General features: G+C 40.5%; 1 protein-coding gene across 6 annotated transcripts in view; it reads left to right on the top strand.

Annotated features, from left to right (window-relative positions):
- SAGE1 (sarcoma antigen 1) overlaps positions 1-21,422 on the top strand; it is a 54,519-nt gene extending 33,097 nt beyond the window's left edge. Inside the window, exons 9-18 of one of the 6 annotated variants that reach the window (XM_037511890.2) lie at positions 1,585-1,717; positions 6,588-6,682; positions 7,695-7,805; positions 9,993-10,211; positions 11,096-11,219; positions 12,151-12,293; positions 15,809-15,911; positions 18,490-18,864; positions 19,743-19,836; positions 20,476-21,409. In XM_037511890.2, coding sequence (XP_037367787.1) covers positions 1,585-1,717; positions 6,588-6,682; positions 7,695-7,805; positions 9,993-10,211; positions 11,096-11,219; positions 12,151-12,293; positions 15,809-15,911; positions 18,490-18,864; positions 19,743-19,836; positions 20,476-20,584 — 1,506 coding nt within the window. In that variant the 3' untranslated portion in view covers positions 20,585-21,409. Of the gene's footprint in view, positions 1-1,584; positions 1,718-4,881; positions 4,956-6,587; positions 6,683-7,694; positions 7,806-9,992; positions 10,212-11,092; positions 11,220-12,150; positions 12,294-15,808; positions 15,912-18,489; positions 18,865-19,742; positions 19,837-20,475 lie in introns of those variants that run through there. The other 5 variants (XM_037511887.2, XM_037511889.2, XM_037511891.2 and 2 more) reach the window with 5 other exon arrangements.
- The last annotated feature ends 4,431 nt before the right edge of the window (positions 21,423-25,853 follow it).

Below are 25,853 nucleotides of genomic sequence, written 5' to 3'. Positions count from 1 at the left end.
TGTTACTTTGCTGTAGAGTAGTTTTAATACGGTGACTTAGTGGGAGCGAAAAGGAATGAGATGAATCAGGAGCCAGGAAATTTGGCAAAACTATAATGGAGACTGGATTCTAATCCTAGCTCTGCTACCAGCTATGTTGCCTTGGAGCGAGTGCTTACTTTCGCTGAGCTAGATGGTCTGCCCCTAATGACGCCTTTGAACCCCCAAATTCTATTAATTTTCATGTGGTAAAGAATTTGGATAAACTCAAGGGACTTATACGAAAAAAGGATGAGAAGGGAGGGAGAAAGGGAGAGGAAAGGAAGGAAGGAAATAAAGGGAGTAAGGAAGGAAGGAACAAAAAAACAGCATTTTTTCTAGAGAATCAGTCTAACACTTGATGGCGGTACGGATGAATCTTTTTTATGCCTCGTGATGCTTTTTCCTCTCTTGTAACATACACACTTAGGAAATAGGGGGTAACCAAACATTTTTTGTTATAGTTAACCATTTCTATTAAAGTTCAAATTAAGACATGAGATCCGATAGAGATCATGAGTCTTTAGCATGAGTCATGTTTTAGCATAACTCACTGTTTTATGGAGCCATAAATTATATAGGAAAGAACTATTCTTCGCTATACCTAAATGTAGTAAGAATTTAGTGGACCATTAGCTGACATCGCTAGTACCAAGAGTTAGCAGGTAAATAGACTCTGTTCAACAGCAGCGTATAACTGTTGTCTTAAATGATTCTGTTGAAGGACATTAGAAAAGGACACAGTTTATAAGTCCCATTAGTATATTAATACTAATGCCCTGATTTGGGAAAAAAGTGAACATGGAACAGAGAGTAGCTAGAAGGTTCCAGCGCAGTATAACAAGTGTATAGAGGCTGAAAATATAATATATGCCAACTCAGGAAATCAGTAAGGAATAAATTCTATGGAATAAAGATTAATATTTTAAGTGTTTGCTCTACCAATATAATTTACAAGAGAAAATGACTTCCAGATGAACCAAAGTATCCCCTTGCCTCAAAATAACTAGCACCCGTGCCTGGCTTGTAACAGGCTACTTAATAAATATTTATGGACTGAAAAATGCATAAATGGGGAGGGGAATGGAGCATCAAAGGGATATACAGCAAGATTTGCTAGTAGTACACATGAGCAGTATTAGCGTAATCCTTTAAATGGGCTTTGTTTTTATAATCAAATGCTTTAGACTTGGGCCCATGGTCTATTTTCCTAAAAGTCTCCACTCTTATACTTTTGAGAAGTCAATTTGTTTTCATTGGCTGGTCTCACTTAGCAGAATTTCAGCCTTATTTTCCATTGTGCTAACCAAGTAAATATTTGGGTATTGCAGCCTGTGGTCTCTGAATGGTTATTGCATAGTGCAGTTCATTTCTTAATATAATTAAAAAAGAATTGCAAGCTGGACATTCCTATTTAGTATGATCTATTTTGACATAACCACAGGCTATGTAATTTTATGTTATAATGAAATTGTACCGTAAGTGTCACTATGGGATATTGCTGTGAATTTGGTTTACATAAAATCCTTATTGTTTTAAGTGTACATTGCTTCGTGTTCTTCTCAGGTATTTGTTACTAGCAGTGGAAAATACAATGAACTTGGATATCCATTCGGTTATTTAAAAGCCAGTACGACTTTAACTTGTGTAAACCTCTTTGTGATGCCATACAACTACCCAGTTTTACTCCCTCTTTTAGGTAAGTGAAGTCTGTGCCATCTACTCATCTTTCAAATAGGACAGAAATGAAAAATAGATAATGGACTAAGCATTTTTAATGGAGTCAAAGAGCACTTGGTATCAGGATATATAAAAATCTGAAAACTTATTTGGAAGGATGGAATTTGCTTACTGTTTCTGTTTGGTTCCTTTTCTTTCTGTTGTTTTAACATCAAACAAAGAGACACTTAGCCTCTGGAGCATGCTTCTTACACTGTTCTTGAGGTTACAGGCCCCACTGCTTCCCCCCACCAACCCATTTGAAGTGCACTTGGCTTTTTTGTAGGCTAGTTTGGGCCAAAAAATAGTACTGATAGTGAGTAATGCTCCAAGGATCTCAAGGTTTTCCTCAGAAAATAGGGCTTCTGTGGGGGTATTGACTGCACTCATTACGCCACGAAAGGATATTAAATGTTTTTGAGGCATCTGTTTTAGGCAGGATAGCAAGTTAAGGAAATATGGATAGGAGTAAATTCTGCAATAACTGCAGTTGTAAAAGCCATGGTTTCCATGGCAAAATTCTAAAAGGAACAACTCCAGAAGCTGTAACTCAGATATCGCTGGAGATGTGTGTGGGGATTTTTCTCATTTAAAAAGCCACATCTGTTTAGAGTCACATGGTACCATGTGGCATCCTTCTAGTTGCAAATTTGTAAGCATTTTTCATTTGGTGGGGATTCTTAATTTTTGTGAAAAGGATGAAATATTTACTATGTTTTAATGTGCTTATTTAAAGCATGAGATTTTATTTAAAACTAAAGATTTTTACTGTTATAAATCTTTAATAAACTGAAAAAGCAACTCTTAAATGTTGCAAATGAAGAATGAACCAAATATGTTAGCATGGTTCCCTTGTGTAGCTTATCCTCTTTATTTCCTATTCCAATCAAAAAACATTCTCTAGTAGGTGATTGTCACTAATATACAATATGGCTTATATATTTGGGATTAATAAGACTGACAATAAAAGTGTCTATTTTCTGCATTTGCTACTTTTTCTTAAATATATCTTTATAACTTTTTTTTTCACCACTACAAAAGTGACAAATGACACTAGATAATCTTCACTTAAACTGTAAATAGTATTATTTTTCTATTTTTGAGTACTCTTTATATTGAGGTAATTGCAGTTACATGCATTTGATGAAATAGTAAGAGAAATGATATCCAGATTATATATAGAACTTCTAACATGTAACAGCAACAAAAACCCAAATAATCTGATTTAAAAATGGGAAACGACTTGTAGACAGTTATCCAAAGAAAATATACACATGGCCAACAAGTATATGAAAAGATGTTCAATATCATTAATCATTAGAGAAGACAAATTAAAACCAGAAGAGATTGCCTCATGCCCACTAAATAACCACTGTGGGGGGGGGGGGCGAAACGCACCCAGAAAATAGCAAGTGTTGGCCAGAATGTGGAGAGATTAGAATCCTTGCCCATCCACTGCAGGAGGGTGTGAAAATGGTGCAGCCATCATGGAAAACAATACAGAGAGTCTTAAAAAATTGAAAATAGAATTACCATATGATCCATGAATGCCACTTCTGGGAACATATCCAAAAGAATTGAACACAGGTTCACCAAGAGATATTTGCGCACCCGTATTCATAGCGGTCTTATTAACAATATCCAAGAGGTGGAGGCAATCCAAATATCAACAAATGAGTGTATAAAGAAAATGTGGTATATAATGCAATGGGATATTATTCAGCCTTTAAAAAGAAGGAAATCCTATCACATGGACAAACTTGGAGGACATTATGCTAAGTGAAATGAACCAGTCACAAAAGACAGATACTTTATGATTACATTTACAAGGTAACTAAATTAGTCAAACTCATGGAAACAAAAAGTAGAATTGTGGTTGCCAGGGTATGGTGGGAGGGGGAGTGGAGCTACTACTATTCCATATTAAGGATATAATATAAATATATAGGACTGTTTCTGAAGTTTCAGTGGGCAGGGATATTTAGTGGACAAAATAGGAAATTTAAGTCACACATATTTCATAAAGCCCAGAAATATCACTACATGACTGCATAGTACAATAACCATCCATAAAGGTGACCCCTTTTTTCTTTTTTAATTATTTAAGCACTAAAACTTATGTGGGCTAGATAAATGAGGCTTCACTGGATTAATGTGCTGTCATAAGAATCAGATTATTACAATTGGCAAGAATATTACTCTCAATCAGGAAATTACGACATTATTAAGGCATTTATAAGAACTTTTCTCTTTTTCTTGAATATATCACATTTAATTTACCTATTTTGAAAACAACCTTTTTATTGAGATATAGTTGACTTATAACAATAGTTTCAGATGTACAACATTGATTCCACATTTATATGTTGCATTTATATAATGCTCACCACTATAAGTTTAGTTAACATCCATCACCGCACGTAGTGACAATATTTTCTCTTGTGTAAGAACTTTTAAAATCTACTCTCTTAGCAATTTTCAAATATATAATGCAGTATTATTAATTATAGTCATCATGCTGTATATTACATTCCCAGGACTTATTTATTTTATAATTGGAAGTTTGTACCTTTTGACCCTTCACCCATTTCACCCTCATTCACACCCCAGCCAGTCATCTGTTCTCTGTATCTGTGAGTTCAGTTTTTTTTGGGGGGGGGCGGGGGGGAGAATCACCTGGGTTTTTTTTTTTAATAATTAAGAACTGGGAACTTGCATAAAAAATAAAATTTGGCTCCACATACAACCAATTTTGATCAGGAGGAGGAAAAGAGACGAGAAAGGGGATAGATAATTTGATGTGTATCAATCACTATATCAGGTAATTCCCAGGTTACTCTGTGTGTGTGTGGTTTTTTTTGTTTTTTCATTTTACACTGTTTTCACATACATGATCTAGTTCCTCAGGAAAATCCTGTGTGGTAAGGCAATTATCATGAAACCCTATTTATAAATGAAATGGAGGCTAATAAAGGTGATTTCTCTAAGCTCCCTCAGCTAAGGATGTGGCTGAGCTTGGACTCAAACCCAGGTCTTCCTCTTTGAAGCAGAAATGAGAAAGGAACTAGAGAAAATATCGATGGTGTGTGAGGTGTTGGCAGTGTCATTTTACTCTCATGCTACACTCATCTCCTCAACTCTCAGATGTTGATCAGCTCGTTTATTGACACCTCTACTGCACCACCCCAGAGGCTCCACGTGAATGGAGATCTAATACGGTAAAAATTATTTTCTGAGCTCCAGAGATGGTGACTAAAACAGTGCACCCTAATTGCTCTCTACCCTTAATCTCGACTGTGGAAGATGTTCTTTCTGCCTTCTTCATTTGTTTACATAAAATCCAGCAAGAATTAATTAGACTGATTGTGGGTGGAAAAGTGGAGTCATCGCAATTGGCATTGTTAGAAATATTATTATTGATTCTGATTATTGAATATTTCTATATCTAAATGTCTCCTCAGTCTTATGGTATTTAAAAATCTGCCTAATTCCCAAAAGACTCCCCATAAAGACACAGCACAGCATAACAGGATATTTCCAAAGTCTCTTGTTCCTTATTGCCAAGATATGATTTGTCTTCAGAGGACCTGCATGCTACAATGAGCCTGAAATCTGTTCAGATCTGTTTTTCTTTGTTCTTGCTAGGTCTTGCAAAAAATCTACACTTTATGACTCTCTAAATTCATTGAAATTAGTTTCAGCAGGAGTGAATAATTTATTATAGCAGTACAAGGAAGAAAATATATAGTTGTTTTCTGTAAAGTAATTCAGAATTTCAAGAGTCCTACTTACAGAGAAATTATGCATATGGTATAGGGATGGTTTTGTCTCTGGAAGTAACCATATGTTTTTTTGATAAAGCCAATAAAGCCTGAGGAAGCAAAATAGAAACTCAATTTATAATATCTTTGATATTTATAGTAAGTGTGGCACGTTCATATTGAATATTCACAATGAGAATAACTTCATATTGTGAAATATGAAATAATTTTGAATTATTACATTAGAAAAAAATTTTCCTACCCTCGGAGGAAATAAGTGATATTTTGGAAATTTTCATGTCTTATGTGTAATGTATTTAGGTCATTAAAATAATTAAATGTGAAAAGATAGGGACTATCTGCTTATTTAAGGAAAACATCTCCAGTTATGTTAATATAATTGCTACACAAGAAACATATTTAGTTGTACAGAATTTAAAACTTCAACGTAACATCTCCATTTGCTTTTACTAGTGCCATCACCGAATTGTTAGCTTAGTATTTGAGAGATCTGAGGTCTGTCTTAAAATGCCTGAGGCTGAAATCAAAGAAATCAAAGAGGGGGGAGTATCTAGCTAAACAAATACAGGCTGATCCAAAACATAATTTAGAGCTTGTCATCATTGCCTACAGAATAGAGACTTAGCTTTTGTGTCCGTATATTTTGTAGAGTATCTTACCTTGACCTTTCAGCAAAAAGTATAAGACCCTCTATTTAAATAAAAGAAATACTCCATCTACCAGAGACCATGGATTCCCACTCAGCTGAAAATGACCAATATGAATGTTACCAATATTTAACAGGTCAGAAAAATATTTCACATGGATCAGAGTCAGTGCTTTAATATTCTAGTTTATGTAGCTTCATAGATGGAAGAGAAATATGTATTTCATTTTCTAGAAAAGTACTGTATATAATGTTGATAAATAGTACAACCACCAAAAGTGATAATCAAATCAATTCCAGTGAAAGGTGCAACTAATACAATGAAAACTTGAGATGTCTAGGAAGTGATATGGGTGGCCTGATTTAGATGTTAGAATTTGGGGCTGGAATAATATAATATTTTATTTGGTTTTCTCTTACAGATGACTTGTTTAAAGTTCACAAGCTTAAGCCAAATCTGAAGTGGCGACAGGCTTTTGACGGCTACTTAAAAACTCTGCCTCCATACTACTTATTAGTATGTATTTATGTGTATATATTTATTAAGTGTATGAGGGATGATTCTTGTCACAAGAAATGTCAATGAACCAAAAACTTTACCCCTGAAATAAGATAGTTATGTATTAATTTATAAATATTTGTGTCGTCATTGTCTTCCCAGATTATGTGTAAGAGCTTGGAGATATCCTGGCAGTACATAAGAAAACTGTTTCTTTTATTTCCTTTAACTGCCATGGTTATTTGCATTAAAACACATTTCTATTTTTCTCTTATTAAAACTAACCTCATGAAATTATAATTGGGGGATAAGAAAAATAGGTCTGGATTCGTGTTTTATATTAGTTTCCCTTTTTAACTCTAGAAATTGTGAATATGGGAATTTCCCTCTGGAAAAAAAAATCTGAGGACATTTCTGTTTACTTCATGCCTGTAAAAAAAAAAGTGTCCCGGACACAGTATGAAGTGGGGACCCTGTTGGTGGTGGAATTCAAAGAGAGTCAAAAATTACTTGGCCTCATTTTCATTTTTACAATTTGAGGAAAGTATCCATGATGATTTTGAACTGGCCACAAAAACTAAATCAAGATTATCCAAATTATTTCAGAGGTGGATGTGGCAAACTTTAAACCAAGTTTCTAGAGGTGAAAAGGCAGAGCTTTCAATGGTACCATTAGTCACTGGGAGGAGAAACTGGGATGTGCTCGTATTTACCAGGGCAGGAATGGGGTGTACAACAAAATGCAAAGTGAAATGATTTTTATGACTTGAGAATTAAGACTGAAAGCAATTGACCTGTTTGAATTTGCTGTTACTTGCTCTTCTTATCCCACTCTCTTCTGATTTTTTTACTTTCTGCTTCTTGCTTCTCTGCTGTTTTCATTGCCACTTTTGAATGTTCCATGTTTGGTTTTATGTGCAGCACCTTGACTTCTAAGAAATGAATCATGTCCCTTTGCCCCTTATAACTGAACTTTGAGTATTTTAAGATTTATTCTATTCTTACTGTTGTGTATTTTGTTTCCTTATAGCCATTAAAGAAAGCACTAAGGATGATGGGAGCTCCAAATCTGATATCAGATAATTTAGATTGTGGACTTAGTTACAGTGTTATCTCTTACCTTAAAAAACTCAGCCAACAGGTAGTATTGGTAAAAACAAACAAACAAAAATCCTTTGCCCTCAGAAGTGCATTTCCTTATTCTGTAGTGTAATTGTAACTTTTCAAATTAAATGTGTCTATATTTCTCCACTTTATGGATTAGTAGTAATGTGATTCTCTATGGCTTCTAGCTTCACCATTCAACTGCAGTTAAGGGTCTGTCAGTATCATTGGATGCTGTGCCATTTCTTCTTTCGCTTGCCAGCTTGTTCTACCCACAAGCCGGTTGATATTTTGTGGCCTAAGAGGGGCAGAGGCTTGATAGAATTATCTCATGGGTCACATTGTGTCTATCCTCAACCTAGTTTCTCTGCAAATCACATTGGGCTAGAGCATCCCCCCTTTTTAGATCAGCACACTGAGGTGTGGTGTGATTAAATGAATTGCCTGAAATTAGTTTTTAGGCAAAAATATCCATCTGCTTTTTCTTGGAGAGGGGGAGATGGGGCCAGTGTTCCTCAAACTGGAGGGTGGTAGGCCCCAGGGGACCTGAAGAGCGGAGTCCAATCTCCCCTCTTCTTGTCCACCATCTGTTTCTCCCCTGCCACCTCATTCACCATTATTCACCTTGTCCCTTGCCTGCCCCTCTCTATTAGTACCTCATCCTCCACTCACCCCTACTTATCATACTTCTCACCTCTACCTAGCCCATTCTTGCAGGATGGAAATGTTTGAGAACTGCTAAGTTAGACCTTTACTGCTATACAGATGTGTTATGTGACATGACAAATTAATGCAACACTTTTATTTTCTTCTTATGCACAAGTGCATCCCCAGGCAGGGGACAGTAGTAGCATTTGCAGTGACTGTACTTCAAGTTGCTTATGAAGTTGGCCTTTATAAGACAGAACCAAAATGATGGTTCTGGAATGCTGACACACCTTGCTAGGAACTGGCAAAAACTTAAACATTCTCCGGAGTTTACCAACTCCTACCAGTCCAGTGTGCTCATAAATGCAAAAGAAAGTAAAGGCAAACCTGTATTTCTGATCTACCAAATGTCCCCTTACCTCTTTGCCTCTCTGCTAATAGATTTTTGTTGTTGTTGTTAATGTTTTGTTTTGGTTATTTATTTATTGGTTGACCTATTGATTTTCTTTTTATTTGATGTTTACCATAGGCCTTTAAGGCTGTGTCAGCAGGTTATGGCCACAAGGAAGAATAGTGAACAGAGTTGAAACACATGCAAGTTCGGCGACCTTCGGGGACACATTACTTGTATAGTTTTATAAACGAGCATTCAGACCATTTAAGGAAACTTCCTCTTCATTTGCTCTTATTCCTTACTTCATGCCTTACTTAAAATAATAAACAATTAATTCCAATATTAAGGAAGATTAATTAATGCCTCTGAAAAAACCATAAGAAATTCAAAATTGCTTTGGGCTTACTGATGGAATTCCATCTTTTAGACAAAAAAGAAAAGATCATTACTAATTTATAATAGCTCTAATTACTAATTTAATTACTAATTTAATAATTCTATGTCACCAGTGTTCCTCGAACCAGCTCAGATGTATGTAAATCACAAAATATGCCCAATACATTGCTACAACACACTCTGAAGCAATATTTATCAGTATGATATAATATTGTCTATTAAAAGGATTTTGTAATTGTAAAAATTATATATACTGAGTACATGTTGTAAATGATATACTCAGTAATATTTGTTGAATTTAACATTACCTCTAAGACTTTTTTGGATGATCCAGTATTAGAGATTAGCAGCTTAATTTTTTCAGATATAATGCCAATCAATGTAATCTGAATTTTAGCTCTAGTTTACATTTATAAACACAGTCTTAAAACCACTATGTGAGGGACCTAAATGAAAATGTTGAATTAGACTAAATTTTGCAGTACCAAAATATTTCTTTAAATGTCTATGAATGTAATTATTCATGATTTCCATTCTGATATGATTCAATCATAATTTTGACACTAGACAAAAGAGAAATTATATTGTAATTTATCTTTCTAGCCCCCTCTGTCTGTTTGCTGTGGTAGTACAAAGAAACACAGGAAAATGTTTAGTTACCTATTTTTCTGTGATTTGAAATTGAAAATTGTTCTGTGGGGTTCTTAAAGTGTTATTTTTCTTAAGTAGAAAAATGGCAGTGATAATTTAGATCTTTCCATAACATACTATGTACTTTCATTTTAGACCAAACTAGAGTCAGAACGAATACTAGCATCAGTGGGGAAGAAACCTCCCCAGGAAATTGGAATCAAAGTGAAAAATCATTCTGGAGGTGGCATGTCCTTAACTCACAATAAAAATTTTAGAAAATTATTGAAAGAAATCATAGGGGAAACTCCATCGAGGCTGACAGAATTGAATACCAAAGAATTTGCTGGCTTCCAAGTAGGGCTTTTAAACAAGGTAAATTGTGACATAAATAGTTTGTATTTGTTTAAACTTGACTGATACGTTTATGTCTTCCATAGGACTTTAGTTTTTAAATAATTACCATCATGTTTTGGACTTAGAGTTATTAATGGACCGATTCAGGAATTGTTCTGCCATCAGATACCAATAAGGAATTAAATATACAAACTATGTTTGGGGGAATAATGCCCAAGATTAAGGGGAGAAGTGGCCGCAGGAGGCAGGGAGGGCCTTGGGCCGTCCTGGGGACCCTGTCCCCGGGAGAGGAGGGCCGGGCGTGGCTGAGGGGGCATCCCCGGGCAGGGTGGTGGGTGAAGCGCCCCAGACGGCGGGGTGGCCGGGAGAAAGGCCGGCCCGCCCAGCGGGGCCTCGGGTTCGGCGCTGTCCCTGCCGGGAGGCGCACGTCGGGCAGACCCCGCCGGCCCCAGCGCCCCAGCCCCGGGCCTTGCTCGGCCGCGCGCGGCCGGCCGGGAAGGAGGCGCCGGCTCCGAGGGGAGGCGAGGCGAGGCGAGGCGGCCGCCGATCCCTCCCCGCAACGCCTTGGGAGGCCCTTGGGCCGCGGTCCTCGCGGGGCGGGCTGCGGCGGGGCGGGACCCCGGCCGGGCTCCCAGTCGCGGCCGCGGGGCTGCCGCAGGTGTCGGTCTCGGGCCTCGGGGTTGCCCGGGTCGCTGGAAAACCATCTTCCCAGTGGCTTTCCCGCCCGGGCCTGGATTAGAACTCAGGGCAGAGCCAGCGAGGGCAGATTTCCCACTGGGGAAACCCCAGGCCCTCGGTTATGTCGAATACCACGCTCGTCACGTCGATGCTGAGGGGGTGAGCGTGAACACGGAGAGGAAAGCCTCGGGAGTAACTGAAATTATTTGTTTCCTTTAAAGCAGAATTTCAATCCGCAGACATATAGAAATGCTTATGATATTCCACGCCGAAGTCTCTTAGACCAGTTAACAAGAATGAGATCCAATTTGCTGAAAACACACAAATTTATTGTGGGACAAGATGAAGGTAAATGAACAAAGAATTACTTTTTGTTGATTAGGAAAATGTCAAGCCTGACTTATATGAAGGTGTTTATTACATAATGAGTAGGTTATTTTTGTGATACTTTAATGTTCAGAATACTGATTTTTGGGGACTCTCTAGATGTACCCAAGTACAAGTTTATTGTTCTTGGGCTTAAAGGGAAGCATGCGTTAATCAGGACGTATTACACTCCCCATGTTTAGCTCTTTTGAGCCTCAAAACCACCCCATGAACTACTTATTATTTTGATGCCCTATGAATATGGAAACTAAGAGTAAGCATTTTAATAGTTTACTCAGGAATAGGGAATAGGAAAGTACAGAAACTAGGTCTTTCAGATTTTGGATTTTGGAAATTGATGCCCTGACATTGTACCATTCACCCAATGAATTCATTCAGTATTTCCTCATTTACACTCAAGGAATGAAACTGAAAGTATCTAGGATAATTGGTGGTGGTTTACGATTCCCCTTTATTCCATGTTGATGACTTTAAGAACAATCAGTTGTCCATTAAAATTAGAAAATTTTATCCTGTTCAACTTCTGAAATTATGCGTTAAGTTTTGAAGGGGTGGGGGGGTGACTTTTTAGGGAAGAGAACCTGTAGATTGAATCAAAATCTCAAGAGGGTGAGTAAGGCCCACTAACCAAGGTTCTCTGGATGGTAAGAACCTTAGGCTTGCTTTGAAAGGTAAGGCGGTTGTTCTTAGCCTGGTACTTTGAGTTTGTAGGCAGCAGTGATGGTGAACTGAGTGATGAATGGAACAAAGAGATCATTTCAGATCCTAGAATGCTAGATTTGAGATTTTAGATGCTCTCAGATGCCAAAATACACATCACTAAAGCAGTCTGTGATCATGTCCTTTCAAAAGGATCATGCGCTTCAGCAACGTAGCATCTGTTTCTTTCCAGATTCCCTTCACAGTGTTCCAGTAGCACAAATGGGTAACTACCAGGAATATCTAAAGACGTTGGCTTCTCCGCTTCGAGAAATTGATCCAGATCAACCAAAAAGGCTGCATACTTTTGGCAATCCATTTAAACAAGATAAGAAGGTAGGATACCTTTTTCTATGTCTGTCTACATTGTGATGATTTTGCTATAATTATTTTCTTCTGGAAGAGATGACTATAATTCAAAGGTTCTCCTGTTTATTTAAAAGATAAAATAAAACTCTAGGGCTGTTTGTGAATGGAAAGTGGTAGCCTCCTGATGCAAGAGTGTGTTGGTTGAACAAAATAATAACTGACATTTATTGAATACCTAATCATAGCTCATATTTTATTTTTTAAAAAGATTAATTTATTTATGCATACAAGAACTGAGGTACAGGGAGAGGTGTGGGGTGTGAGAGGATTCACCGGAGACAGAGTGCAGAACAGAACAGGCAGATTGACTGAAATACACTGCTGAGGGGAGCAGCAGGCGAGACAGGAGAGGTCTGCTGCTCCTTGTGGGTTGCTCCCTGGCTGGGGATCAAACTTGTGCTGCCGTGGCTGCGGACAGCTTCATGGGTTGCATCTTAACCCCTTGCACCACCAGGGAGGCCCCACAGCTCACTTTTTAACAAAAAGATTTATTTATTTATGCATACAAGAGTTGGGGTACAGACCAGAGGTGTGTGTGTAGGATGGGGGGCGGTGAGAGGATTCACCAGAGACAGAGTAGGGAACAGAACAGGCAAACTGACCAAAGTACACTGCTGAGGGGAGCAGCGGGCGAGTCAGGAGAGGTCTGCTGCACCATGTGTGTTGCTCCCTGGCTGGCTGGCAATGAAACTTGCGCTGTAGTAGCTGTGGACACCTTCATAGGTTGCGTCTTAACCCTTGCACCACCAGGGTGGCCCCCCCATAGCTCACATTTTAAGTGATCACATTTAATGCTTGCAACCATTCTGCAAGGTGAACATTACTGTTTCACTTAAAAGAGGAAATCAAACCTCTCAATAGTCAGATATCTTTTTTTATTTTAAATATTTTATTTTATATAATTCTGACATCATTTTTCATTTTTGCGCAATGTATGCATTTTCATGTTGGTTATATTCCCCATACAATTGCACCCCCCTTATTTTGACCCTAATCCTTCCTCTCCCCGCCCCCCCCAGTAGTGTGTCTCTGGTTTATAGTTGCTTGTTGATTTTGATTTTTACTTTATTATAATTAGTCTTTTTCCTGGTCCCTTCTAAATTCCTGCTATGAGTGAGACCATCCAGTATAATAGTCAGATATCTCACCCCGAGTGGCACAGCTAATAAAAATCCCACATCTGGGGGGGATGGGGCAGGAAGAAGAAGGACTAGGGTCAAAATAAGGGGGGGTGCAATTGTATGGGAAATATAACCAAAATGAAAATGCATACATTGTGCAAAAATGAAAAATGATGTCAGAATTATATAAAATAAAATATTTAAAAAATCCCACATCTTTGCAATTTCAGTCTGTATTTATTCTTACCCCCTACATTAATTTCTTTAACATTGATATCACCATTTATTTCCTGTTTCTGTTATTCAGATATCTAGTGCGCTATCTAGTGATGAATATTCCTCTTGAATGTGATATTGTTTTATATGGATTGTCCTACTAGAGATCTAAATATCTAAATGTGAGGTGTGTGTGTGATATACTGATTTGACCGCTTAAGCACAAAGATAAGTAAGGATTACTTTTACTTTTAGAGGAGCTCATTGGTCTTAAGGTGCAGACCATATAGTAATTTGTTCTGTAATAAAACTAGACTGAGTATTCTAGTATTCTATCTCTGCCCAATCCTTAATTAATTTGAATTTTTCTCCATCTTTTTTTGTATTTTGGCTTCCTCATTTATAGCACTGAGAATAATAATCACACCTAATAGAGCCCTGTAGAATATTGACTTAGTATATGTATGTTGTTTAGAACATTACCTGACATGTCACAAAATGCTCAATAATTAAATTTTCCCCATTCTGTATTGTTAAGTTTTTGAGAAAAAGCAAGTGCTTTGGAAAAGGCATTTATCATGATTTTATTCAAATAATGAGGGCTCATATTTTTTGGTTATCCTTGAATGAGAACAGCTTTAACTAATCTATACTACTGACTCTGATCTTTTATCTACCCCAAGAATGAAAAGCCCCCTTATTTCTGTCCACCAAGGTGAGCATATTTGCATCGCTGTGAGTTTGCCATTGGGGGAATTACATTTTCCATATACATGAAGCATTCTATACCATGATAATCACATATTTCTTAATGGTGAGTTTAAATACAAATGGACAACTAAAGTGGTTTTTTTCCCTTACCAAGAGTTGATACAAAGTGGTTTGTACCTACTCTGAAAGGTAACTGGGTTTACAGTTACCCCTTGATTTTCAAAAGTTTGTATTAAGACACCTTGCTTTTACAAATCACTAACATTACTACAGATTTCCCTTCCTATTCAAAAGTAGAGCCCTCCTGTGAAACCTTTTCTGTGAAACCTTTTGTGAGCTGAAATGGTCTAAAGCAAAGAAGCAATTACCCATTAATTTATATGGAAAATCATTCTCAGACCCCAAAATAATCTACCAAATCATACCAAATAACACATAAAACCTAAAACCACACTAACATATAGTAAAAGTAGGAAGGTGTGGTTAAATACACAGCCTGTATAAAGTAGTTTCCAGGGAAGGATCTTGGTGGTACCACTCATTGTACGGGTGCATGGTTTCACTAGATCAGCTGCTGCAAAACCAACACTGAATGCTATTTTTCACTTTTCACCCTTTGTTGTAAAATCAGAAATCCGCTTTGAATTTCTTTGCTTTAGTGAAAACAGGTACTTGTATCCCCTGCTTTTCAAAAGTTCGTGTTATGCACCACTTTACTTTTATAGAAGACCTAAATTGGTACCTTTTTTCAGTAACAAAGAAACACAAAGATTTCTGATTTTGTGACAAAAGTGAAAACAGTCTTCAGCATGAGTTTTGCAACAGCCAATGTAGAGGCAACAGGTACCCTGAACAGTGAATAGAGACAGTAGCCCTTCCAAGGGCCTTTCCTAGGAACTAGTTTTTACAGGCTTGTATTTATCATGTCATTCCTGCTTTTACTGTATGTTAGTGTTATTTTAGGTTGTACACGTTATTTGGTAGGTTATTTTTTTGAGGCTAAAATGCTCAAAATTTTCTTCCATATAAGTGAATGGTAATTGCTTCATCACTTTAGGCCATTTCACTTTACAAAAGTTTCAAAGGAGTGCTTTCTTTTCAGATTGCAGGTGAAAACTGTATTCCCATTTTGGTTGATGAGAGTTGCTCATTCCTGAAGCATTCTGATTAATAATAATTGTATACAATGTTTGACCTTGAACAACATCTTGCATTTTAGTTTCCTCCTTGTTCCACTTAGGCTGGATTAAAATTGAGTTGTGCTCTCCGAAAACAGAGACTGTGTGGGACATGGTGAAAATTTGGTCCATGGTGAAGACCCGTATTGGTGATGACATAGTAATGCTTGATGGTATTTGCATATGAGGCAAGCTTGCAATTTTGTCATAGTTAGATTTTTGTCTTTAATGAATTATGTTCATTGATGTTTTCTAGGGAATGATGATTGATGAAGCGGATGAGTTTGTAGCAGGGCCACAAAATAAAATCAAACGTCCTGGAGAACCCAGCAGTCCTGTGTCATCTAAGAGAAGGCGGAGTATGTCCCTGCTGTTGAGGAAAGCACAAACACCACCTACTGTAACTAACCATGTGGGCAGACAGGGACCACTCTCAGGCTTGTGGTTCCCATCTTATCCAACACTCATAAAACCCACCCTTGTACATACAGGTATAGAGTAGTGGCTATGATTGCCTTATGGCTCCTTGAGGACTAAGACACTAAACAGTTTTATTTTCCTTTGATTTATTTCTCTTATCTTTAGCTTTTCTCATTAAGTAAACTATTATTAAATCATCAATGTGGTAGGTACAATAAACCTTTTTTTCAAGGATCTCAGTCTATAGGAGAACCACACATGGATCCACATAAAGATCCATCCTTGCATAGTCATTAATACAAGATGAAGAAATGGAGAGATATGAGCATGTTGCTTTGCCAGTCAGGCCACAATGAAACACAATCCTTTAGAGTTGCTTTGAGAATCAGAAGGATAAAGCAATAGGGGGAAATGGCTCAGTCAGAGGATGAGTGTGTGCTTGCTGCCTATGTCCTTACCTCCTGTTCATGCCTTAGCCCAGTGTAGCCCACCTCTGCCTCCTCCATCCACTGAAACAGGTCTCATCCAGGCCCCAGTGTGCTGCATGCTGCCTTGCTTCATTGCATCATTTGGCACAGTGGTCTACTCCCTCTTCCATGGAAACTTTCTTGGGTTTCCAGACAGCACAAACTCGTGCATTTCCCTTTAATAAGGGCTCCTTTTCATGCTCTTTGCCTGATTTCTCCACTCCTTTCCACTCTAAAGAGCGTAGGACCCCACAGTTCAGTCCTGAACCCTTTCCTTTTCACTGCATACCTTACGTAATTCCAGGTGCTCTTGGGACTTTAAATAAGGTTTCCATTTCAACAGTTTGGATATTTATACCTTTAGACTACAGTGTGCTCCAAATGTGAGACTCAAATTTAACTGTGACATGGTATCTCAGCTTAGGTGTCTAGTAGACATATAAAACTCAATAGGTTTCATATGTTGCATCTGACCTTCTGACCTCCCCCTCTCCAGAAAGCTCTACTTGCAGCTTTGCCCTGTGCCGCTGACACCAGCTTTATCTGCTGGAAACAGCCTGCTGTTAATGCGTATGGGGGTGGGGAGATGGAGAAGCCCTGGATTGTAGTATTTGCAGATTCCCACAGTGGAAATCATGTCAACATTATCAATGCCAAGCTATCAGCATGAGGTTGTTGAACTTGAGACAGGAAAAATTGACACAATCCACTCCAGCAAGCAGTTGTGCACCAGCTCCTGCACACTCCTGGCACTGTTATTTACCCAGTGCTTCAGGGGAAAAAACTTGAGTCACCTTAATGTATCTGTTTTTCTTCTCACACTTCAATCTCTTAGCAGCAAGTCCAGACAATTTGACAATCAATATAATTCCTGTTTTCCACCATGGTGCCGTCATTTCTTACCAAACTACTATAACAGCTTCCTATTCTTGCTTCTGCCTAACCGTTTTCTGCCTGCAGCCAGAGTGATCATGTGGACACAGAGATCCGATCCTACCGTGTCCATCCCGATAGCCCCTCAAGCCCTCCTGTGCAGTCATAACCCAATCCCAACTCCCAGCCACAGTCTGCAAGTGCTCTGCGACCTGGGCCTGCCACCCTGTGCTAGCGGGTCTCCTCTGGGTCTCCCTTCTGTTCTGCCTGCCTCTATCCTTTATGGTCCCTGCTTGTCCCTTCCTGTGGGCCCTCCCTTGCCCTGACTGCAGCCTGGATCTCCATGTGCACAGGGCCAGCTCTTTCTCCTCCTGTAGACTCTGCCTACAGGACACCTCCTCGGAGGGCCCCACCTGACCATGAGCTCCATGGAGCCTCCCCCTCCTGCTCTCTATCACCTCACCACTCACTGCTTTCCTAGGACAATTCAGACTACTTGCTTAGCAGGTTGTGCCCTTGCTGCCTGACCTCCCCATGAGAATGGAAGTTCTGTAAGGGTAGGGTTTGCTCTTGTTTGTCTTCTTCACTGCCGACCCCCAGCTCCTGGCACAGAGGAGGATGAGTAAGAGGAGTAGAGTTGTGAGACTTGCAGTGAAAAGAGATCCTGAGACAGAGAAGAGGGGTGAGGATAATCATATGCTGACAGGGATCTTCGGTGGTGGAATGCCTATGGAACCTTCAAACCTAATGGCTAGCTCTGTTTGCTCAGAGTTGTTGAGGTAGAGAACGAGGTTGAGGGGGGCCATCAACTCTGCATCAAGCTCAGTGAAGCATGACATTTTATAAGTAAATTACGGAAATCATGACACCCAGTGGGACTTGCTGCTTTCCAGCTTGTAAAGCACAACCAGCGGCTACGAAACCCCGAGTCAGGAAATCTAAGAATCTTTGTGAGCTGTTTGTCTTCCTTGGTTTCCACATGTATTCATAGTGCCATGAAGAGCAGAAAGGGTTGTATTCTCTTTCCTGGGCTCGATTTGAGGGTCTCAGACTTCATCTACCACATCCCCTTTGCTTTATGAAGTAATTTTTTCAAAGCTGGTGAGCACCAGGGTCTACCTGCGGGGCTGCTGTCATGCACCTACCTGGCAGCTCAGCTTCTCAATTTGGTTTCCAGATGTTACTGTCACTCATGAAGTCCATGAAGAGAAGATGGAAAATGGTCAAATCCCACCTGATGTCTTTTTGTCAAAACCTGCTGCACCAGAGCCCGTGAATATGGCAGGAGATGGTATTGCACCCAACCAACTGGATTTCCTGCCTGACGACTTCGCTAATCTCAGGAAAGATGGCCTGATTCACAAACCTGGTAGTAGTACACTTGGAGGAGGAACCAAAAACTCTAGTGTCTCTGCGGATGAACGGAAAGTCTCGGCAACATCTGCTTTGAGAACTGTGCCAAATACGTTGCAAATAACTCCTGCTATGGCACAAGGAATCAATGCTGATATAAAACATCAGTTAATGAAGGAAGTTCGAAAATTTGGACGAAGTAAGTAGTGAAAGAATACCTATCCTCTCATTCTGCAGTTGAGAATAGATTCAAGCTGTCTCCTGTGGCATATTTTGGGATGTAGTGGGTTTTCACTTAAAGTAATTCCTCTTGCATTAACTAAGAAGACTTAGTACAAGTTTCTCTCCTTGTCTCCTACTTACTGTAAGTTGCCTTTTGCTGTAACAAGTTACCACAGATTTCATGACTTAAAACAACACAAATTTTTATCTTACATTTGTGGAAGTCAGAATTCTGAAATTCTTTTCAGTCAGCTAAAATGAAGGTGTTAGCAGGGCAGCATCACTTCTGGAGATTCTGTGAAGAATCTGTTTTCCAGGCTTTTCCGGCTTCTAGAGGCTGCCTGCATTCCTTAACTCATGGCCTCTTCCTCAACTGCCAAACCAATAATGTTAGCAACTTTTCTCCTCTCTAACCTCTGCTCCCATCCTTACCATCTTTTCTCTCCGACCCTAACTCTATTGCCTCCTTATGACAAGACCAGGAATATTTGTGATTACATGGAGCCTACAAGCATAAAGTTGGATAACTTGCCATCTGAAGATCTATGACTTAATATGACTTAATTACATCTGCAAAATAAAGTTTGTTTTGCCATAGAAGATAACATATTCATGGGTTTCAGAGATTGGGGCCAGGATAACTTTGGGGTCCATTATTTAACCTACCACATTAAGTTAGTGCTTAAAGCATTTCCTTAGTATGTATGTGTGGATATCTTGATTTGAGTATTTAAAATACAAACTATGTCTAGCTTTCCACCCATGAGGAATGATTCCCAAGCATGTGTGAAGAGTGAATTTTATTTCCCATTCATTATTTTTGAAAATTCTGAAGTTTTGTTTTCATATCTCCAGAGTATGAAAGAATTTTCATTTTGCTTGAAGGAGTGCAAGGACCTCTTGCAGTCAAGAAACAGTTTGTTGAATTTACCATCAAGGAAGCTGCAAGGTGGGTGTGAAGAGAAGCTTATAGCAGTGGGCCAAAGCAGGGCATGGGGAGGAATAGGCTTAGCCTTGGTTTTCTCACACCCTGGCCTTCCCTCCTGGTTAAGGCTGTCTCCAGAGGCATTTTGGCTGATATGCTCTGAGTCAAATTCATCCATGCAAATCTTTTTTAAAAAGGTTTATTTATTTATGCATACAAGAGCTGGGGTACAGGCCAGACATGCGGGGGGTGAGAGGATTCACCAGAGACAGAGTGGGAAGCAGAACAGGCAGACTGACTGAAATACACTGCTGAGGGGAGCAGAGGGCAAGCCAGGAGATGTCTGCTGTGCCATGTGGGTTGCTCCCTGGCCGGGGATTGAACTCGTGCTGCAGAGGCTGCAGATTGCTTCATAGTGCGGTGCTTAACCCCTTGCGCCACCAGGGAGGCCCCATCCATGCAAATCTATGGCGCCTTCTAGGCTCACCAGCCTGAGGTGGGCTAGAGTCCTTGGTTAGTATTGTATTTGCCAAGCTCTGTCTTTCCAGAGGACACATTTTTATTTCCATGTAAATGTCAGTTCCACTTCATACCCCACATGGTGCTTTGCACATCCTAAGTGTTTTAAGTGTCTTTTAGTTAATAATATCTCTTTATTTTTAGGTTTAAAAGACGAGTCTTAATTCAGTATCTTGAGAAGCTACTAGAAAAAATAGATTCCCACTATCTTCCCAACAATGTTAATCACATCAACAGCAGATCATCATGCTAACATAAAGAACAAGGAGAAAAAAGACAAGTTGTCTGTGCTATAGGATGGAGTGGAATGTTGTTGAAGCTTCCTGGAACGTTTCAGTCCCGGGACTTGCCTTCCAGAGACCACAAGAAAGCTGTGGAGTTTTTGATTTTATGATTCTCTGGCAGTAAAATCTGGGCTTTTGCCCTAGAAGTTTTCTTTGAAAGTATCAATTATTGTTTTGTTGTTTCTTTTCCCAGTCGAGGAAGGTGATGGTGATGTTATTAATTCAGCAGGTTGAATTCAGTGAATACTGCTGTCCCTACCACAGGTGATAAGGGTGCACTCTTTGAACTTTGCTGTTCTGGGCATTTCCAGGGCACGGGTGGTGCTGACTATGTCCTGCAGAAAAAAGAGGTCTACAGAATTCAGTCGGTCATCTTGCATGTGCTGAACAAAGTTTCAAAAGTTCCTAGTTGTGCCTTTTAAACCATGCAATATTCAGGATAGTCTGAATCAAAGAGTAAGAAAGCTGCTATTGGGGTAACTTATTTCTCTGTGGGAGGGGACCAAACGATCTACCTCCAACTCTTCTATTTTGTCTAGAGACATTACAAGTGCAACCTAAGGTCACCCCCACCCCTGACATTTATTCTTGTGTGTGATGACAGAAAGTCTTCAGGTGGACTTGTACCCTCTGTGCTTTGGAAGCACCAAAAGAAAAAAAATCATGTATATATTTCCTTTAATGTTTATACAAAGGTTTATATGGAGCACTATTGTTATGTTTGTATTAATTTGCAAAAATTTACATGTACAAAAATTTGGGCTTTGCAAATATAAAATAAATCATTTTATTGATTTTCACAAGTTCCTTAATACTAGAGACATTTCTAGTTTTGTCTTTCTTGTGAAGGCCTTCCTTCCTTTCAGGAAAAAATGTGTTAAACAGATTAAAATGTTAACCTAAGGACTGAAACTTCCAAACACCATTCACGGAATTGAGTGATATTGCTAGAATGGCAGAGATGGGTACTCTGAAGCAGTAGGGATCAATCCCACCCCAGAAACACTGAAAACACTGGTCCATTGAGAAGCACTTGGCTTACCAAGTGCCTTGGTCGAGCCTGAACACGTGGCCACGGGGCACCAATTCCCCATGCCACATGAGCTGCACATCCCACCCTCGGTGTTTTCTGACTCTTCAAGTACAGCGGTGGGAATGCACAGAGGTGCCCCATTATCAAATGACAATATTCTATCCAACGTGAGAATCAGCAGGTGCTGAGGTCACAGTCCTTTTCATGAGGAAGTAGCCCCAAATTCCTTCCTGCTCCATTATCCTCTCTCTCTCTGTTTCTTGGAAGAATTCTAAGATGGTTCCAAGTCCATTGTTGTGTGGTGTCACTCATTAAATTACAGGACAAAAGTGATGTTGCAGATGTCACTAAGGTTAGGATCATTTCGTCCTCATGAAACGGGTGGTCAGAGGCAACAGGGCAGGAGGCCAGATGGAAGGATGGAACAGCCACCCACCTGCCTGGGCTCTGAGACAAGAAAGCTGCCAAAAAGCCCCAAAAGACAAAAACCAAAACCAAGGGCTATAGCAATACAATACCCACACAATAGGGGCCTATGGGCTATAGCCTAACAAAGGACAGTGCCCTATGAGAGGAGAGGTCGCTGTCTGTGGGTTCTCACCCACGTGCACAATTGCAAGAGACCTCAGGCTCCAGGAACAACAACCATGGGGTTTATTTTACAAATGGGAAATAAAGAGCTCACTGTGCCCACATGTGGCCAGCTATCTCACCCAGATAGTGTCAATGACAGTCTCCACCGGTCACCAGGAGTGCTGGACAGCACTGGCCAGTAGTGATGTTCATCACTGGTCCCTCAGAGGTGGTGTCAGAGACGCCAAGTGTCAACAGCTCTCTGTGAGTCATTTGGGCTACACCAACAACAAACAGCTCTTTCAGACACCAGGCCCAGGCCTTTGGTGCTCCTTTCAGGAAACATCAGAGACTGGTCCTCTGGTCTTTGGCTTTTCTTCTCTCCTCAGAAGTTGGCTGCTGGATGCTTTTGTTCTTTGGAAGCCAGGAAGGGAGACTTCCCATTCTTTCTTCTTCCTTCAGAGGCTGGAACCATCTTTGAATCTCAGCTACTGCTGACCCTGGCTTATATCCTCTTTCAGGGTGCCCCACCCACAAGTTTGATTGGACCATTTTTCAATCCTGTGGCTGATTGTACCATTTAGCACCAATCAGCTCATAGCTCACACCTGATTAGTCTATACCAGAAAGTGCACTGTTACATAAAAGGGCTCTCAGGAGCAACAGCCACAACAGACTTGTGGTAGGGCAACAGGATGAAAGAAAAACACTGCTCTTGCGGCTCCCACCGCTGAGGTGGCTGGGTTCTGGTAACACTCATGTATCGGCATTAATGGGAGCACCTGGTGCTACGTGGTTGCTGGCTCAAAAATGGAGAGGTCCCCATGAAAAGTTCCTGCTAGTGGCCTGGAAAGGGTGAATGAGCCCTAGCTAACAGCCAGCAGAAAATCAAGGACTTCAGTGCCACAGTCTACCTCTACCCCACAATGAATTAGAAGCACATTCCATATTCCATCTTCCAGATGAGAACACAGGGTAGCTAAAATCCTGATTTCAACCCGTAGACCCAAAGCAGAGAATCACATCAAAACCATCCAGACTTGTGCCTCTCTGGTGGCCTAGGGTTTAAGTCTCAGCACTATCACCACTACAGCCTGAGTTCGATCCCTAGCCAGGGAGCTAACCCACAGGGCACAGCAGGCCTCTCCTGTCCCTCCGGCTGCTCCCCTCAGCAGTGTATTTCAGTCAATCCGCCTGTTCTGCTCCCTACTCTGTTTTTGGTGAATCCGCTCACGCCCCCTGCACCTCTGGCCTACACTCCAGTTCCTCAGTGCAAAAACAACAACAAAAAAAAAAAAAAAAAACCAAAAAAAAAAAAAAACATCCAGAATTGTGAGCTACAGAACTTGCAATAATAAATAGCAAATGAACAACCCAAATGCCCAAAAATAGATGACTGGATCAAGAAGATGTGGTACATATATACCATGGAATATTACTCAGCATTCAAAAAAGATAAACACATGCAATTTGCAGCAACATGGATGGCACTGGAAGGGATCATGCTCAGCGAAATAAGCCAAAAAGAAAAAGAAAAATACCGGATGGTCTCACTCATAGCAGGAATCTAGAAAACTTAAATAAGGGACCAGGAAAATGAATATAAGAAAGTGAAAATCAAAATCAACAAAAAACTATGAACCAGAGACACTTTTTGGGGGTGGGGGCGGGAGGGGAAGGATTGGGGTCAGAATGGGGCGTTTGCAATTGTATGGGGGAATATAAAAATAAAATTTAATATTTAAAAAAAATAAAAAAAAAATTAAACAGAACGAGAGAATTTAAAAAAAAAAAATAAATAGCAAATGGGGGTTGTTTTAAACCATTTGGGATAATTGGTTTTAAGCCATTGACTTTCAGCAAAGTGTTTTACAAAATAAAACACGAATATGCTCTCTGAATTTCCCAGGTAGCCTCAGGTGGCTTACACTGAGATCAGTTGGCTTGAGAAGCAGCAGGTGAGGCCTGGGTTAGAGGTAGCTGTTCACAATATGCACACCCTGCCTTATTCCCTTCTTTCAGAACAAAACCAGGAACAGGTTAACTTCCAGTCTGGTTCACTGGACTAATTCTCAATGGAAACGGTGGCATAAGGGAAGAGACATTGTGGGTGGATACAGGAAGAACCAGGGAAACCCACTCCCGAGAAAACCAGTGAGGACACTGGCAAGGCATGTCCAAGGTTTTCAGCAGTCTGGGGATTACCGAAATGCTTGCAACAAGCTGAAGAGTGTTGATTCAAGAAAGAATGGCTGGATCGCAGTAGAAAGAATGGCTGGATAACCATAGCAACAAGGAGATTTGGGATGTTTTCACCAGAAATATCCGGCCCTGATCCTCAGGTCCCTGGTAGCCTTGAAGCCAGTGACTTCTCGTGGCCAGTTGCTCTGAACAGCAGCAAGTCATCAGCCAAGGAGAGGGAGACACTGGCTGGAGGTCCCAGCAATCGGTAGTCCCAAACAACTGTCACTAGATAACTTGTCTGATGACTGCCTGCGAAGGACGGTTCTCCGGGCTTGTCAATAACGACGTCCTCTGAGAGCTGGCTCTGCGGGAATAGCCCTGTTCATCCTCTGAAGGTGCAAGGTAGGAATTCCTGCAGTGTGGGGAGAACAGCGAGGGAGGACAGTGGGCAGCCTGTTGGAGCTTTGAGTTTTCTGGGAATACTTCTCAGGTTTCCCCTACCGATCATGTGTCCCAGAGGACACTCTTCTTAACAAATGCTTCTAAATAGCTCATCAGGAATAGTTGTTGTTTTGGGATGATGTTATTATTTTCCTCTTTTAATCTGTGAATAAAGTGTACCGGTTATATTGCCTGTCAGCTCCAATTTCACCCTGTTTCTCCTCTGTGATAATGTTCAGGCCTTTAAATATTTTTTTATTGTGGTAGTTGTTCTAGAAATGTGTCTGCGGAGGGCGCTAGAGCGCACGAAAGGGGCAAGTCTGGCCTCCTGGTGCTGGGTTGCGGCCACGGCGGGCTCCTGCGGCATGCCAGGCTGCCCCGCGCAGGCTCCACGCCCGGCCGGCTCGTCCAGTGCTCCGCGGCCTGCTGCAGGCCAGGGAGGCTGCGGCTTCCCGGAGCCCCTCCCAGGAGCACATCCCAGCTCTGCAGAGACACCTCCCCGTGCGCATCGCTCCGCTCCCTAGAGGGCGCGTTTCCAGCGAGTCCCAGAGAGCTCTGTTCTAGCTCATTCCACCGGCGAGGCGCGACTCCACTACCATTTTGTGAGTTGCTCCCGGGCTGTCTCAAGCAGGCGAGGAGGGCGCTCCTTCTGACTTTGTGCCGTCCCTTTCAGGAATGCGAGATTGCTTTGAAATTTGAACATCAATGCAATGCACCACATTGACAAAAAAGGGCAGAGAAACATGATTTTTTTTTTTAAAATAAGTCCCAGGGTATTTATTTTTTATTTATTTATTTTTGTTGTTGTTGTTGGCCCCTCGCCGGCGGCCGGGGAACGAACCGGCCCCTCGCAGCCCAGCGCTCCACCGCTGCGCCCCCGGGGAGGCCCGACATGATCATTTTTTAATAGATGGTTGAATTTCAACATTTATTCATGCCAAAATCTATTAGTAACTTTGAACAGCACCCTGGGGAGGGTTCTCTTCCCCGGCGCCGTGTCTCTGCCC

This window comes from Talpa occidentalis, unplaced genomic scaffold, assembly GCF_014898055.3.
Source record: "Talpa occidentalis isolate TD23 unplaced genomic scaffold, MPIMG_talOcc4v2.1 talOcc4.15, whole genome shotgun sequence".
Lineage (NCBI taxonomy): Eukaryota > Metazoa > Chordata > Mammalia > Eulipotyphla > Talpidae > Talpa > Talpa occidentalis.
Note: the sequence above shows the minus strand (reverse complement) of the source record. Positions and strands in the feature narration are given on the sequence as shown.